Source organism: Stegodyphus dumicola, chromosome 6 (assembly GCF_044657685.1).
Source record: "Stegodyphus dumicola isolate Sdum_Otavi_A_Nest chromosome 6, ASM4465768v1".
NCBI lineage: Eukaryota > Metazoa > Arthropoda > Arachnida > Araneae > Eresidae > Stegodyphus > Stegodyphus dumicola.
Genome location: NC_140773.1, coordinates 222944801 through 222962558, shown reverse-complemented (window position 1 = coordinate 222962558; position 17758 = coordinate 222944801). Strand labels below are relative to the sequence as shown.

Sequence of the window (17758 nt, the reverse complement as noted above, 5' to 3'; positions counted from 1 at the left end):
TCCGATTCCTGATTCCTCTTTGCAATGAACGATACATCCTTAGTAGATGACGAAAGAACTGTGGATGGTGACGACATACATGCGAGTGATCTTAATTTAGATTGTTTCCCTCGTCGGGGTTTCGTGTCTTACGATGAATATAGCAGCGCTGCTCTTGAGTAAATGGGAGCAATGACGTAACGGGAAGAAGCACAGCGATAAGAACATCGCTTTTAAATCAGCAAACTGAAGATTGATTATCGTTTTTTGATTTTCATTTTCTGTAAGCATATGCAAAATATTCTCGAGCTGGATTCCAGAGAGATATCGTTATAAACCGAGAGGAATATTTTCATTATGTTTATTCATAATTACTAGATGTTTATATTATGTTCGGATTCTGCGTAGTGAGCGGATAACACTAAAGTAATTTAACGCTGCGAAGGACGCACTCGATCGGGTTATTTTACGCCTGTAGGTTGCTTCTACAAGTGCGAAATTTTGAGTTTTATACAATTTAGAATGCGTTTTTATTGCAATAGCAACCACGCAATTGAAAATTGGTTTTATTAAATAGAAAACATTTAGAATGTGGTTTTGTTTAAATATTAAATATGGTAAAACAATCCGAATTTATATGAAAGTCTTAAAAATAATTACGTATTTTAGAACGACCGTTACTAACAACAGAAGAAAAGAATTTACCTTACATAACTGAACATCCATGAAAACTGGAAACTAAAATGCATAAAATAAATTTAACTTTTAAATTTGCTCTTAGCGCTATTATCTATCATTTTAATTCAGACGAAAAATTAAAAAGATGGTTTTTATTTCAAAAATGCTTTTGATCGTTTTCATTTGTAAACTTGCAGTGGTAATTTATTTCGACCTTTTTTAAAATTATCTAAATTAAATGGGGGAAAATATCAACTATATTATAAGACGATCAGACCTGTTCACTAGTACGTATCTTCTCCACGCCACTTATTTTTTTTATTCTATGGTTTCATCGTTTCCCGAATTGCTATTTTTTTCTACGATCTGCGACAGGGTAGCTTCATGTGAACATACAGCTACATGAAAACGATCACTCCCTTTCCTTCCTCCTGCGTTGTTATCGCGGAGGTAGGAAGTCCTTTCTTACCTCCATGGTTGTTATCCCAAATGGGACTCTCTTGCTTGTTGATTAAAGGAATCTCTGCCGACGGAGGTGTTGTTTCGCTAGCCTAAAACAAGTCTGTCAAAGCGTATGTGTCTGCATATGTACGTGTGTCTGCGTTCCTGCCTGTGTGCGTTTGTCTGCGTATGTGAGTTTGCATGTGTGCAGTGAGCATGTCTGCGTGTGTGCATATGTGCATGTGCGCTTGTCTGAGTGTGTGTGTGCCAGCGTGAGCGCGCGCGTGTGTTTGTGTTCATGCTTATCTGCGTGCATGTATGTGTGTTAATAAAATAAAGACATGATCTTTAAATGTTCCGTGGTTTGTTCGACACTCTATTATTTACAAAGGACTCAAAGAGCAGTATATTGATAAATGATATGCTCACAGATGCATCAAGATTTTATTAGGATTACATGCACAACAGCTTTGAGTTCTTTAATTCTGTAAGGCATCACGATCCTTTAATTGTGCAATTTTTGGATCTGTACTTGTTGCTGTTACCCACGAAATTCCTCGTGGCAAGGAGCGCAAGATTACCCCTGCCGTTGGCAACAGCCTTGAGCACCTTACAGGTGACAGTGCCACTTAGCTCTGTTCCGCCCCCAATTTTGATGAAGGGGGGACGGCTCACAGGTTTTCCTAGCCCTCTTCCCTAACCTCTCCACCATCGAGAGAACTTTCGGCTCGCCGCATATTTAAAGAGCCCCCATCTCCGGGATTCGAACCCGGGCCCTTCGGCACGGCAGTCAGCGACGCAAAGCACTATACCGGTTGGGCGACGGAACTGCACTTAATGCTCTTGACATATTATATCAGATACTGTGACATATTATATCAGATATATTATTTGTTGGGTTTTTTTAAATAACTGTCTGGGTTGGCATATTCACATCTAATAGGAAATAATTACAAACTCTGCTAAATAAATACATTAGAAACATCTGCAGTCGTATGTAATATATAAGCCGTATGTAATTCATCTCTCAACTCCCACTTTACTGATAATGAACTTTCCCGTTCGTACCTTTCGTTTTGATCTAAGTATGTCATAATGTTAAGAAACTCTAAGCATCGTGCAACCTTGGCTTTAATATTCAAAAGATCTAGAAACACTTTTCGGTGAAACGTGGTGATTAGAAATTCTTCCGCCTCCTCTTGACGCTTTTGAATTTAATTTCTCTTTCTCTTATCTGGTCAAGGTCTCATCCTAAAGCACAAGCTGTCAAGATTAGAAGAAGCAGTTTGAAACTCATGTTATACTGCATGGATGTTATTCAGATTCTGATGCAAAATTGATTAAAATATAAAACTGCAATTTGCCTTGAATATTGGACTTTCATATATATGGGTATGAATTACGCTGAAGATTCATCGTAAGTTTTGACTTGAGGCTAAATCTGGTAAAATTACAAATGAAAAAGAGTTAATTTTTTAGAAATCTCTATTTTTAGCCGACAGGAGCGTTACTCAGAAAGGCTATAACTCTCAAAACAAGATTTTGCGTTGAATCGCTATGAAAGTCTGAATCACTTTTCATATTGTTGCCACCCAATATTATTGCCCCGTACTATCTTTAAAGAAGTTAAATAATGAAGAATCTGCATGAATGTGCGTGTGTTTCTCGCATTGTGAAGAAAGAAAGGCGGTACCTACAGCCATCAAATTTTGAATGAAGTAATCCTCCACCTCGAATATGGGCACCTTGAAAGCCTGAATTTGGAATTTGTGTAAAACTTAAACGAACTTTTGATTAAAAACCTCAAATATATATTTAATATATATATATGTGTGCATAACAGAAAAAATCTATATAAGTATATAATTTATTATTAGAGAAGGTTTTTCATGTATCATCTCCAAGGAATAGGAATTAAATTAGAGCTATGAATTAATAGAAAAAATTTATTATTTTAAAACAGTATTTTAAAGTTATAAAAAAAATATTTGAAATCTGTACAGAAAAAATTTGTAACCGTAAAAATTCTATATATTAAAATCAAAAGTACTTAAAATGTTGCTGTTGCCATTGATCGCAGATTAATTAACTTGTCAAGAGGAACAAACCAATCTACTATCAATTAATAATAAAAAAGAATATATGAAAAACCTTTTCTAGTAATAAATTATTGATTTATTACTTAGCATTTTAACGCAAGTTTTCGGCTTTTTAAATTGCTCACACGCATATATATATAGTGAGAGAGAGTAATTGGCAATATACCTTTAAATTCATAAATTTTAATTAAACACATCCCCGCTTCAAAGATACGTTTTGCACCATTTTGCATCTCTATGCAGCATCAGTCCTTCCAATTCAGTTTCTCTTCTCTTTGATATCTCCAGTCGCGGCTCAGAATTAACACAGAGGCTTTCCGGCTATAGTGACCGCTGTTTGCACGCATTACTTTTTCTCGTCTGTGCTGCTTAAATAAACTAAGTCTATCGCTTCGAATTCTTTCTCTATTGTCTAAAGTGTAAACTGCGCATATCGCAATTGTAGCACAGGTTTTAGCATCCGTACTGTTGTGCTAGTTTAAGCAAAAATATATTTCGGAAGGATTTTGTTCCGCTTCAAAATAAAACTCCTGTTTTAACAATTTATCCAATTGTCATTTTCGCACCAGTAGTTCTCTACGCAATAGTCTCCTCGGCCATGACGAAAGAGTGAATTGGTTTCATCTTCCACAAAAATCTACAACACACATATATACTATTTGCATACTAACTGAAATCAACTTTTTCATATTTGTAAAATCACGAAATGATCAAAAGTTAAAAACAGAAATATTTTTCTGTCATTCTTCGCAGCTGGTTTGGATACAATACTGACTTTTAGCAAATGATGTCAGAGGCAAGCAAATATCGAATTTTAATAATTTAAATAAATAAATAAAAAAGAAAATCTGAAAGGTTTCAGATTTTAATTTACGTCCAAAGGGACGTTTTTTTATATATTTTGTGCGTTACCTTTATTTATTAAATATCATGTTCCGCGCACTTAAACCATAAAATTCAGTTCAAGATCAGTTACGCAAAATAATTTTAAATTGAGCATATCTTTAGAATTCCCGATACACCGTCTCGCGAGCTGGACATAAAAATATTTTTTCTGTACAACGTTGCCATCGCTTGCTTTGAAATCCTTGAGTTTGTTAATCCAAAACTCGATAAGGTTTTACAAAATATGAAATTGATAATAAAACAAATTTCAAAATCCAAATTAGGGCTTCCACATGCCTATATTCGCAGTAGGATGACGTCATTCAAAATTGGATGGCTCTAGCTACCGTTGTTTCATCACAATGCGAGAAACATACATACATTTATGCAGATTCTTCATTATTGAATTTCTTCAAATATAATACAGGGCGTTAATATTGGGTGGCAACAGTTCGAAAAGTGGTACGGACGTTCAGAGTGATGCGACGCAAAATCGAAAAACGAAAACAATAGTCCCTCAGGGACAAAGCCCCTTTGGACTAATAATAGATCAGTTTGGCCAGTATCTGCGTCATCAGTTCCTTTTGTCTAAAGCTGTAAATACGTAAGGCTGATAAACACAACTGAGCAATTGTTTTTCTATGTGGTAAGAATTTCTGTTTTCATAATTTAGCGAAGCTTCCGCTTAAGGCAAAACGCGCAAATATTACGTAACATCACGTAAATAGGTTGATAAAGCAAGGTTACGTAGTAACTCACTTTCTATCTGAAACAGAAAGTCTTTTTTTTTTTTTCCTCCCCTCTCTGTCAGCATGCGAAATGTGTTTTCGTCCTTGAGGAGGAAGGGAGTTCACCTCCACCGTGTTTCAGCTATGCCAGAAGTGTGTCGTCTTCTGGTAGCAAGGTGGCCGTTTGTACAGCTAATCCTCATTGCGTCGCAACCCATAGTTTTGATTATGTCCTTGACCAGATATCTTTATTTATGTAGTATGTAAACTTGTTGTGAATGCATTCGCTTCACGAAATTTTGTTGTGTGGAAAGGAAGGCCAGCTGATAATTCCTTAGAATTACGTGAGGAGTGAGTGTAAAAAATGATCAATGTCGATAGACTAATTATCACGAAGTTGCAAGTAACGCCATTTACTGAAATTCAAAATATATAGACCAGCGATTCTCAAGCAGGTGGTATGCAAAGAAACAGAGTATTTTTAGCCCAAAGGCGCAATTTGCCCAGAAGGGCTATTAATTTCGTTTTGGCATTTTTCGTTGATTCACTATAAACGGCGAATCCCTTTTTAAATTGTTGTCGCCAAATACTAGAACCCTCTGATATATTTAAAGAAATTAAATAATAAAGAATCTACATAAATGCATGTATGTTTCTCGCACTGTGATAAAGCGACGATACCTAGGGCCATCGAATTTTGAATAACGTACGTCTCCACCCGTATATGGGTATCTGTAAGGCCGAATTTCGAATTTGTTTTATTATCTATTTCATATTTTGTAAAGCATTTATGAGTTTTTGATTAAGAAACTGAACCATTTGAAAGCGAGCAATGACAACACTGTACCGAAAGGGGGGAGGGACATTTTTATCTCCAGCGCGCGAGACCGTGTATCGGAAATTCTAAAGTGCTGTTATAAAATATTTTTTGATATTGCTATTGAATTGAATTTTTTGTGGTTCAAGTGTGAAGAACATGCTATTTAATACATAAAGGTAACATACAAAGCGTTATAAAAACGCCCTTTGGAGAGTAATATAAAATCTGAAAGCTTTTAGATTCACTCTCTCTCTCTCTTTTTTTCCCCCCCAAAATTTAATCATTATCATTAGACTTTATGAGTTATGTAGACGATACATATACACAAGAAATAAAATATACACAAGAAATAAAATCAGAAATTTTGTCTTACAGAAGTTGTGATTAATATTAATATTTATTAATAAATATGTTCTCAAAAATACTCTCACTTTCAGAAGTAGAAAAAAGGAAAAAAGGAGATAGCCTTTAAGGGGTTCACTGTAATGGTTACATTTGTGTGAATGAACATCCAGTTCGTTTTGTCTCATAATGCGATACTTGCTAGTAAAATATATGCTAATATACAAGCATACGTACACGAAGTTGCAAACGTACACATACATAACACAAACTTACAAATATACATGTATACTAATACAAATTAACTTGATTGCAAAAAACGCAACTGTCTTACCTTAAAAACAAAGCAAATGGTATTTCAAGACATGAAAATGAATGTGATCACCGAAGTGCGAGTGAATTCGAAATTTTTGGAATGATTACTTTGTTCAAATTTTAGATGAGATGTCATCTCATAGTAGGAAAGCAATTATTTAACGTTTAATGTTACGCTCTTTAAAAGTTGGCCCCTGCGATGTTTCTTTTTCTTCCCCTTTTTAATGAGGAAAGAATATTAGGACTGTTTTTATATTATTGCTAATGAAATCCGTAATTTCATAATAATTGTGTTTTCAAATTTGCGAACGAAATGGCGAAACGTCTATCTGCAAGAAAAAAAAAGAACATTCCCTTGGTAACGGAAGTTTCTGCGACAAGCCGTAGCAGCAGTTAAAGGTTAAATTCTTTTCTTATTTTAGAAATCAAATTTACGAAAATGGGATCTTCGACCTTCGTGTATATAAAACTGAAGAAATCTTTATTTCTGAACAAAAATTTTCTCTGCAAACTTAATTTATCTCGGTCATAATCAGCAGACCGATAACCTGCTGTATGAACTCGGTAAGCAAGGCAGACGAACGGACATTAAACATCACGTGTTTGAATGTCAGTGGCACAATTACAGTTCCCCAAAAAATTTATTTATATGTTTTGTTTTGATACAGCTGTGTTTAATCTATCTGGAATTTTTAATTTAATATAATACTGATCTCATGATGATAATCTACTCAAAAACATGATTAGGAGTGATTATCAAACGTTTAGAACTGGAATATTATGAATATCTTATACTTGAATGTATTAGAATTTCACTCTAGTACGTTAGTTGAAACCTAATTCGATGTTAGAGCGATTGAATCAAAGATTTACGCTATTGTAACTTTACTTTGTTATTATTTCGATTATTTATGTATACTATTAAAATCTGTGCGCATTTGTTTGTTTGTGACATCATCCCTTCTGGAACGGAAGTGAGTTGAGTTTCGAGAGAGGTGCCCCGGATTTCAGAGGTTTGTGGGAGAAGCCATTTCGACCATTCTCACTTTCGTAGGACTTAAAGAGAAAACGGGATTCCGAAGCAGGCGATATTTATACCTTTGATGTAATTGTAATGGACAATCGACATTTATTCTAGAATTCGTATATATTCATCCAACTGTTAATTCAGGAGATTTGAATATGTTCTTGTTTTGTGCATTAGTGAAACATTCCGAGACTACTTTATTGATCGATGAAGAGTTAACTGTAGATACAGATGTTCCTATCATTATGATGAGCGATTTTCAATGTAGACGTCAAACGAAATGAAAAGACATTAGATTTTATGAAACATAATTTTAATCTTGATATGGTGCCAAGTAACTATCCAAGTACACTTGGAAGTTCATTTATAGATTTAATATTTACTAGGAATATGGCAGACATCTTAAATTATGTTTCTTATTTCTCATACCAATTTTACATTGGGTCATTTTGAATGAATAAATGTAATAAAGAATGCGTGTGTATAAAATCTTTTGTTTGTTTTGTTTCTTCTATAACAGTGATGGCGAACCTATGGCACGCGTGCCATACTCGGCACGCAGAGCCTCATCAGCCGGCACGCGACTAAAATATGCCAGTGACTGCCGCTGAGTTTTAATACTTTCATTGTTAAAAAGATTCCAGTTTTCAGATATAAGCATTTTGAGGTAGCTTATGAATAAGTCTAATTTAATATCTTAAACGGAATGTACAAATATAATGTAAAAACATGCGATTTGATAATATAGCAAAACATGAAAGCTTAGTAGGGAAACCAAGCTTATTCACATGCGCTCAGTCAAAATAATCCTAATAAAGCCGAAAAGGAGCATATGAAATCTAAAGTTAGAAGAAGTTTAGGAAAGAGATATCCGGGTTAACGATTACTGCTGCTCCGGTCTTGAACAATCTAACAGTCTTGAACCCTCACAAATAACTCCAGCAAAAATAAATAAATAAATAAATAAATAAAAATTAAAAAAAATAAATAAATAAACATTGATAGTGGAAGATCATTTCAAAAGACCTGGACAGAAGCATTTGAAGTTATTGAACACAATAAGAAAAGCATTATGCACTCTGTGCAGGGAAAGAGTTGTGTGTCGCACATCTAGTATCAGACGGCACTTTAACACCAATCACAAGCTTATTGCCGAAATTGATGAAGCTGAACGGAAGGTGTTTATTGAAGGGAAATTGATTAGTTATAATTACCAGAAAGTTGGTTTTTGCAATTATCTTTCTAAAACAAACAATCTAACAACGGCCAAGCTTTCAAATTGCACTATGCTTGGCAAAACATGTTAAATCGCTCTCCGATGGAAATTTAATCAAAGAGGTTTTGTGCACGCCCCCCCAAAAGGTTCGCCACCACTGTTCTATAACATGCGCATGAACACCAGCTATTCTTTAATCCTCTGCGGCACAGTGTGTCCGGTTTGGACACACCTAAAAATTTCCTTCTGTACGCACAGAAAAATTGGATGAAAAAGGATTTATAGGTTACTCTGAACCTTCTTTATTTACAGTAGCTTATTTACAGTAGGCTTTATTTACAGTAAAGCTTTATTTACAGTAGATGGCAGCTCAACACAAACCAGTCCATATATTTTAGCCATGTTTAGTTTTTTAAGACCCTCATTTTTCAAAGAAAACTTCCAGATTCTTTTAGGCTATAAAAGGAAATGTTTGAAAAGAAATTTCTATGTTATTTTTGGCTGTATGCTAATCTCCTTATTCTATATTAGTTTTAAATTTTTACCTTGAAATCTTACCTAAAATCAAACGGCGAACCCAAGGTGTGCCCAGACCGGGCTCACCGATCATCTAGGACAACTGAGAGTCTGCAATCTCTGTTTCTCCGCATCTCATCGGTCAGTTCATTAAAACAATGCTCGTTTCAGAACTCTTTTCGAAGCTCTATTCAATCAGTATACCCACTTTGGGCACACCCACAGAATTAAAACGATAAGTGCTATCTTCACAAAATTTTACTTATGTACTCCTCTAGGCTTAATTAGACTGCCTACCTCTTTTTTTATTTTTTAATCAAGACTCCAACTTTAAAAGCTAACGTGCCAGAAAGGGTTAAACTAAAAGGAGAGCTTACCGTCAATTTTTTTTTGTACATGTATAGGCTTTATGAACGTATGCAAACGCTCACGAATCTTTGATTGTATCTCTTCTTTTGTTAGGAAACATTAACTTACTATTTACGAAATTGAAATTCATAGGTTATCACCATTCAAAACCAGCAACAGTTTGAGATGAAATATTACACAAGTTTCTTGGGAATGTTCTGTATTCATTTGGAAATCAGGCCATAGAAATTTCAATCTGATGACATCTGGTTAGGCTAAGGTCTGTAGTCAAGGAATCCTTTTGGTGTCCTAGTTCTAAAGCCATCTCCTTTATCGAATCATTAATCCTTTCATCGCGCTTTTTGAATTAACACATTTCCCCAAAATCGGACGTTTACAATAGATAAAAAGAGTTTCCTAAAATTCAGAATTTGAGGTCACTTCCTCATCTCGATCAATCAGCGATAACTTTTGATCATAAGTTCTAACCTGCTATCCCAAAAAGGACACCGCATGCGGAAGTAAACGTATCCAGCATTATGAATGCGTTTTACACAGCAAAATTTTATACTACAAGACCTAAATTCCACAAATAAATATATTATCAATTTCATCACCTAAAGATATCATTTCGAGGTCTCAATAATACGCAAGATCAGTGTAATGACCCTGTTTCAGATTGGCGGACGATAATATTTACAATATATCAACACAAGATTTGTGAATTTGAAAGAGAAAGGCATCTCAATGGGCATTGCCAGATTGCCTAAGATTGCCTATTACTGAAGATCAAAAGAAGTCAACGGCCAATTTAAAATAGCTGCAAGTGCCAAATGCAAACAACATATTTTGTTTGGAAAATATTTTGAAACGCATCCTGCAATAAGAATAATGGCTATTTCAAAATATTGAAAATACATCTGTGAGCAGTTTTATAGACAGAAATAAACGGGAGTCAAGCATAAAAGATAATGAAAATACCGCAGCTTATTTTGGGAAGTAACATTGTCACCAAAGTCAGTTATACGCTGTCAAAATCTACGCGTGCCCTTGTATGTTTTCATTATGTGTTAGTAGAAAAACGCATGAAAATAAACATCTGGAAGTTCAGCAAGTTATTTTTGCCTCTGGCCACTAGTTGGCCATCACTGCTGAAGATGATCGCACGTCACTAAGACTCGAGGTTATCCCTGATTGCGTGCACAGCATTAAGTGATGGACTTCTGTAAGTCGCGTTATGAGTCAACGGGTATATTATGCTGAAAGTACTAGTTCTTCATGGTGTTACATTTTGAATGGCCAGCAGTATAATCTCAGAAATTCTGAATGCACAGGAGGGCTATTTGCTGAAGGGAACGATGACTTCGTGGCGACGTTTCTGAGGAAATCTGTTGCGTATTATTTACGGTACATGTGTGGAAAGCTATAGAATATTCATTAGCCTGCTTTTCTGATGGGCTTCCAGCTCGGGTTGAATCATGAGCATTTAGAAAGATGATCCTGTCGGCCATTGGTGGACTTCGAATGTTTTTCTGTGCAACGCACCCAAAGACACTTTTTAAGATCTCGCAAGTCACAAATCGTGAGGTGCCGCACGTACCAAAGAGCCCTTATAATATTACTTAATTGAAGATTATTAAACAGACACTGTGTCTTTAATCTAACAAACGTTCTTTGGCTTTGAGGTACAGTTACTAAAAATCTGAATTTCTACGTAATGTTAAATTTGAAATAGTGTGAAAATAGATGGTGCATGTATTAGATGTTAATAAAAGTAACGTAATACACTGATGAAAAAAATTCACGAAAATACAAAGAATTTTGATTTTAAAAAAAGGCGAAATTTAGTCAGCCTTTTAAAGACTCAATAAATAGCTTATTAGTTTCTGAAAACTTAATGGGAATTACGTGGACTAATTTCAGTATAATAATTATGAACAGTGAGAGTTACTAGAAATATGACAGATAAAAAGCGAACAGATGCGGTTTGAAAAATGGTAACAAGCGACTGGCTATCGAAGCAGGAATTTGTTACAAAATTCAATGTCTCTAGAAAGGATGCGCTTGTACTGATGTACTTTTCTGAATCCTTGCAAATGATATTAACAGTAATTGCTGATTTGCTATCGTAGATGTGGAAGCAGTTCGTAGACGTAAGATACTTATTCAACTCCAGCAAACTAGGTGACTAAAAGCTATCCGTTTCAGTCAGTCAGCGATAGTGTCAAATAATGCGATGTAGTTTGAAATTTAATTTAATCAGTTCTGGGAAGTACTAAAATACATACCGTTACACACATATAATGCATAACACCGGGGAGGGATGAAAATTACTGTTAAAAGAATGACACATTTCTTTTATCGTAGTACATCTAAAGGTTCAAAAGTCAGCAGATCGGAAATTCACTGAAATTGTTTATTTCCGCTCTACAGGCTAGTTCGATTCCAGTTTTCTTATCTTCAAAGTCTAAGCCTTCAGAGATAGCAAAAGTAATTATATTCGTATCGTCCAAACAATCGGGGATACATATGCTAACCATTTCAGTTACATGGAATTCTTCAAAAATTAATTTTTTAATGAAAAACGTTGCAGAGTTTTTCATTCAGCACAACAGGAAGTGTTCTTATCACTCAGTACATCACGAAATTTACGAAATATGGGTATTCACAAAATATGATCACCTTACATGACGACTATGTTTTGCCTCCACACTCGATAGTCTTACTGTGTTTTGAATACATCTCTATGTAACAGAAGCGCTAGAAATGCAGTTCCGAATTGCTAAAAATTCGAAATCTGTTCTGAGTAATAATGAAATAATTTTACTCAGAACAGAATGAAAGGAAGACTAATAATAAATATAGTACCTTTCATTAAAATACTTCACAATCACTAGAATTTCATATGGAATTTTATGAAATATTAATGATAATTATTAAATTTTTTAATTATATATTAATATTTATGAAAAAAATTTAGTGAAAGAATTCAACACTGCTGGAGAATTTACAGAGGGTGTTGAATCAAATTGGAATAAGTTGCTGCAGACGATAATTTGATTATCGTCTGCAGCAATTACTAACTAGTTTACAGTCCTTATTACTAACTAGTTTACAGTCAAGGGAATTAGTTTCAGAAAATCACATTTGAAAAAGAATAACTTACTGAATAATTGTTCTATTGGAGCAAAATTACAAAATTGCCAAGATGCAAATGGCTGTTGTGGTTAATTTAACAACTAAGCAACTTATCTGATAAACTCGATTAAACTTATTACATTCTGAGATTAAGAATTTGAAAGAGATTACTTAAATATATTGTTTTCTCTTTCAAATGGAAAATTTTCGAGTTTGCTTTGACTCATTAAGAAAATCAAAAATTGCTGATTTAGCAATATTTTTTACAGCTTGAATAATTAAATTAGCGTCATATATTTCTGACAGTTTTCTTAAATTGAAATAGTATTTAATGGGTCAGATATCTTTCTTAGTTCTTTCATTTAACTCTTTCAGTGCCAAGCGAAAGTATCGTACCTATGAGAAGAATACCGGGCCGATTTGACGAATTTGCTAAGGTTTGGGAAACAGCTCTAAAAACCAAAACCAAACTAAGAGTGATAATTTACAAAATAAAGAAAATTACAAGGTTACGAAATAAAGGAAGAATAAAGTAATGCCAATTGTATTTCAATATTTGTTGAAAATCAAACCAATAACATCAAAATAAAACATTTTAATTCATTTGCAATAAATTTATTTTTAATTTTTAAAAATTCATTTTGCAATGAAACTAGACTATTTATAACATTTCATAAATTTATTTTGAGACAGAGTTCCCTCGTAATACGAATAATCCGTCGGATACGCAATGATATATTGGCATATTTATGTAGTGTTGCCAGAGACGTCGGCACTAAAAGGCTCGGCACTGTATCGTCGTTCGGCACTAAAAGGGTTTTAAAGTTAGATTAATAGACGCTGAATATATACTAGGCACTTCAATGATCTGGATAAGAAGTAGAATGAAGTTTTCTTAAAATGATTTTTTTAATAAAATACTGGAATAAAATTTATTCAGTTTGTTGCACTTTTATAACAATAAAATTTTCATTTTTTTTTTCTTTTCTACCACAGCATGGGTGGGATCTGTGTCCATTGGTATGACATTCCTCTTATCTCCCGTTGCCAGCATCCTGACGGACAAGTTAGGCATTCGCACGACAGCTTTCATCGGCGGCTTGATGGCAACAGCTGGTATGCTGATCAGCTCTTTTGTTTCCAGTCTAGAGCTTCTTTACTTGACGTACGGGGTACTTTTGGGATCAGGGGCATCACTCGCGTATACTCCTTCCTTAGTAGTACTAGGACATTACTTCCGTCGTAGGTTAGGATTTGTGAATGGCTTAGTGACAGCCGGCAGTTCTGTCTTCACCATGGTCATGCCTCTTCTTCTTACGTATATGCTGGACACCATAGAGTTATCCGCCACTTTACAGGTAAATGATTTTTCCATCTTATTTGTTCCTGAATCACTTGACATATGGAGTTCTTGTATGATGCTCTTGAATAAATATACAGCGTGTTTCAAAAGTCCGAGACCACTTTAAAAAAATTTATTGTAGCCAAACAAGTAGCAAAGTAACGAAATACATCATTTTAAAGAGAAAATCTGTAAGTTGTTTTCAACAACACTTATTTTACGAACACTGTATGTGGGAACCATGTGTGATCCTACAAACGTCGACGCGATTATCTAGCTCTTGCCACACACGGCACAAAGTATCTTTCGAGACTGTGACTGCTACTTGTTCAATGTTTCTTTTCAATTCCGTAACATTACCTAGAAGAGGAGGAACATAAACAAGGTTGCCCCACTACGACCAATCCAACGATTAGGTAGCTTTGTGTTCAGATATGTCCTAACATCACGGTGAAAATGTGAAGGTACACCGTCTAACTGAAGGACAAAGTTCTCTGATTCAGTTTACAACAATGGCATTAAACAGGTCTGCAACATATGAAGAAAGGACTCTCCAGTAACAGTGTGTTCTTCAAAGAAAAAAGGCCCATAAAATTTCTTGCGGGACATGGCACAAACAGCATTGAGCTTTGAAGAATCTCGCTCGTGTTCAACAATGTTATGCGGGTTTTCTATTCCCCAAATTCTACAATTGTGTCTGTTTACCTTCCCATTTGTATGAAATTCTGCAACGTCCGAAACAATTATTGATTTCACAAAAGCGTCGTCTTTGTCCTGCAATATACAGAAAAACTCGAATCTCCGGTCTTTTTTGTCTTTAGGAAATAACTTTTGCACTAACTGTAGTCTGTATGGTTCATGTTTAATTTTTTATGCAAAATACGCCACACAGTCGTTGTTGACATTTCTAACTCATGCGATTGTCTTCCGACTTTGTGATGTGCGTGGCAAAAGTTAGATTATCGCGTCGACATTTGTAGCATCACACATGGTTCCCACATGCAGTGTTTGTAAAATGAGTATTGTAAAAAAAACTTACAACTTTACTCTCTAAAATGATGTACTTCGTTACCTTGTAATGCTACTCGTTTGGCTACAATAAAATTTCTAAAGTGTTCCCTGACTTTTGAAACACGCTATGTCTGTAATACTCTTTCAGATATGCAATTTTTTTTTTTTTTTTTTAAAGTATAAAATGCATTGAGTTCTAGAACATCATTCGAACCTAAAAATGTCAAAATATCTTGATGTTGTATAAAAATTAAAAGCAATGTAGTTTAACATGTAAGTTTTGGTAAAGAGTTTGGTTTATTCAATTTTGGCAAAATACGATAGGGCTATTTGCCTAAAAGTGAGGGATGCCTTCGTGGAAGACTTTCTAAGGGACACTTGTTGGTATCCACGTTAGACATGGAGAAAAGCAAGTAAACGCCCACGCAGCCAGCTGGGTCATCTGAAATCGCGACTTGATACATTTAGATGTCATACTATAAGGAATTTTCTCCTTCTTCATGCCATACTTTCGTGTTGCATGAAAGCATATTAGACTAGCAAGTGGGAGGTTTAGAGTTAGAAAAGCAGCGAGGTTATTATTGATTTTTCAATCTTTCCTGCTTCAAAATAAATCCAATGACTTTAGAAGAGGCGCCTGACTAAAACTGTGGTGGAAGATAATTCCTCACCTCCTGGATTTGGCAATGTTGTGACTTACTGCTCAATTTCCCTTTAAGAGGAAAAGAGTATGAAGAATTTTCTCCTTAACGTATGGCCTACCTTAACGCATGTCTTTGTGGTATAATTTGTGGAAGTACGTCAACTAGCGATCGGGAGGTCCGGAACATCAATCCCGCCGGGGACATTGCTGATTTTTCATGTTCCCTGCTTTGAAATCAACCGAATGACTCTACAAGGATACATTATTTTCAAAGAGCATGACAAAACTAAACCTGCTGGACATAAAACTTTCTTTTGCTGAAATGCATGGAAAAACTAGTTATGAACATATAGAAAATCATGCATAGTGATTTCGAAACAATCCCTTACAGTTAGTTCTATTTGCTTAATTTTCTCTTTTTTTCACAATGAAGATAACTGAATGGCGAAAAAATACTTGAATCCATAAAATATTTTGTTGAGCAGATTTTTTTCTGAATTCTGATGATAAGAAACAGTGCTCTCTCTATATAAGTAGAGTACGAAGCTTGCAGACAGGCAGATCCTAGATAGGAATCCTAACGGAAGACAAATCCATATAGTGTCCACATCAAAGACCAAGGGACCATCATAGACCAAGAGAGCCATATAGTGTCCACATAAAATTTTCAATTAATTTATTTCTCTTTAATAATAAAGTTCTCATTAATTACTTGTAAATAAAAATATATACTTCATCAATGAAAAAAAATGGATATATATATATATATATATATATATACTTTGCTTAATGTGCCAGAAAAAGAGGCTCTGATATTCCGAATTTGGAAGACAAAGGGTTCTTTATCAATGGATTGGAAGATTTGTTAATTTCAGTGTTCGATTTCTCTCTATGACCACAAAGTCTGGGCCTATAGCTCCATAGTTTAGGGGGCCTCGAATCTTGCTGTAGTACTTTTTTTTTCTAATAAAAAAAGAGAAAATGAGCCGGAGCCTTCTAAAGGAGTGCTGGGCCTACAGCCCCGAATTTATCAGACTTTGACTAATACCTTACTTCTAAACACTGTTACATGTAATATATACCTATACAACGCGTAAAACTAAAACATAATTTCATTGATGATTTTTTTAGAAGTTAGTGATGTCATACAAATCAGCTAACAACGTCTCTTAATTATTTTCATATCATTGTAATTGAATTCGATTGCATTTCCAGGAAAGACTAAATGTTCAGTTTCTTTTCATTAGTTCCTCTCCCTTATGATGGGATCACTGATGCTGTGCGCACTCACGTTCCGGCCACTTGTCGTTCAGCATCAGAGAATCACAGAAAACGAAGCCCATGCTTCAGAGGAAAGTTTGCAGAAAGAAGTAAGAAATCACAGATTTTCTTTTCACTTAACCGCGTCTCAGTATGAAAATAATAAATCAGTTACATATAATAATTAATAATATATTAACAATATAATTAATGACAATATAATTAATAATACATATAATTACTAACATAATTAATAATACATATGATTAATAATAAATCAGTTACATATAATAATTGATAATATGTTAATAATATCATTAATAACAATATAATTAATGATACATATAATTACTATCAGAATTAGTAATATAATTAATGATAACACAATTAATAATACATACATCACATATAATTAATTCAGTTACTCATAATTAATCATAGATAATTAATAATTCAGTTCCTCATCAGCATTGTAGAAAAATCAATAATAAATGGTGAAAAATAAAACTGAAATGATCAAACTTCTTAAATTGTGTCATGAAATAAAACAATTAGGAATTCTAGTCGTAAGTTATTGCGATTTGATTCTGTTCATTAGTAATAACAATTAGCACAAATATTTTTGTTGCTTTTAAAATCTGTTATATTTTTTCTACTTTTGAATATTTTTACCTCTTTCCCTCAATTTATATATCTATATCTGTCTCTCTGTATCTATGTATATATATACATGTAAAATATAAAAATACGATTGTTTTGCTCTACGCGAACAGGCAACTTTAATTAACTTTCCGAAATTTAAGGATCTTTCCCCTAGACCAGTACTTTCAAGAACATTTTGGCATGTCATGTAACCGCTACTATAAATGGAGAGTTCGCGCCACCGCTTTCTCCTCCCTAAATTCCAATTCTGCGCCTACTTACGGAATCACCCATAGATGGCAGCACGCAAAAACGAGAAGATCACCAC

General features: G+C 34.4%; 1 protein-coding gene across 2 annotated transcripts in view; it reads left to right on the top strand.

The window, feature by feature from the left end:
• LOC118198941 (monocarboxylate transporter 10-like) overlaps positions 1-17758 on the top strand; it is an 82663-nt gene that overhangs the window by 28457 nt on the left and 36448 nt on the right. For both annotated transcript variants that reach the window (XM_035370722.2, XM_035370721.2), the window contains exons 2-3: positions 13529-13890; positions 16776-16898. In XM_035370722.2, coding sequence (XP_035226613.1) covers positions 13529-13890; positions 16776-16898 — 485 coding nt within the window. The remainder of the gene's footprint in view (positions 1-13528; positions 13891-16775; positions 16899-17758) is intronic.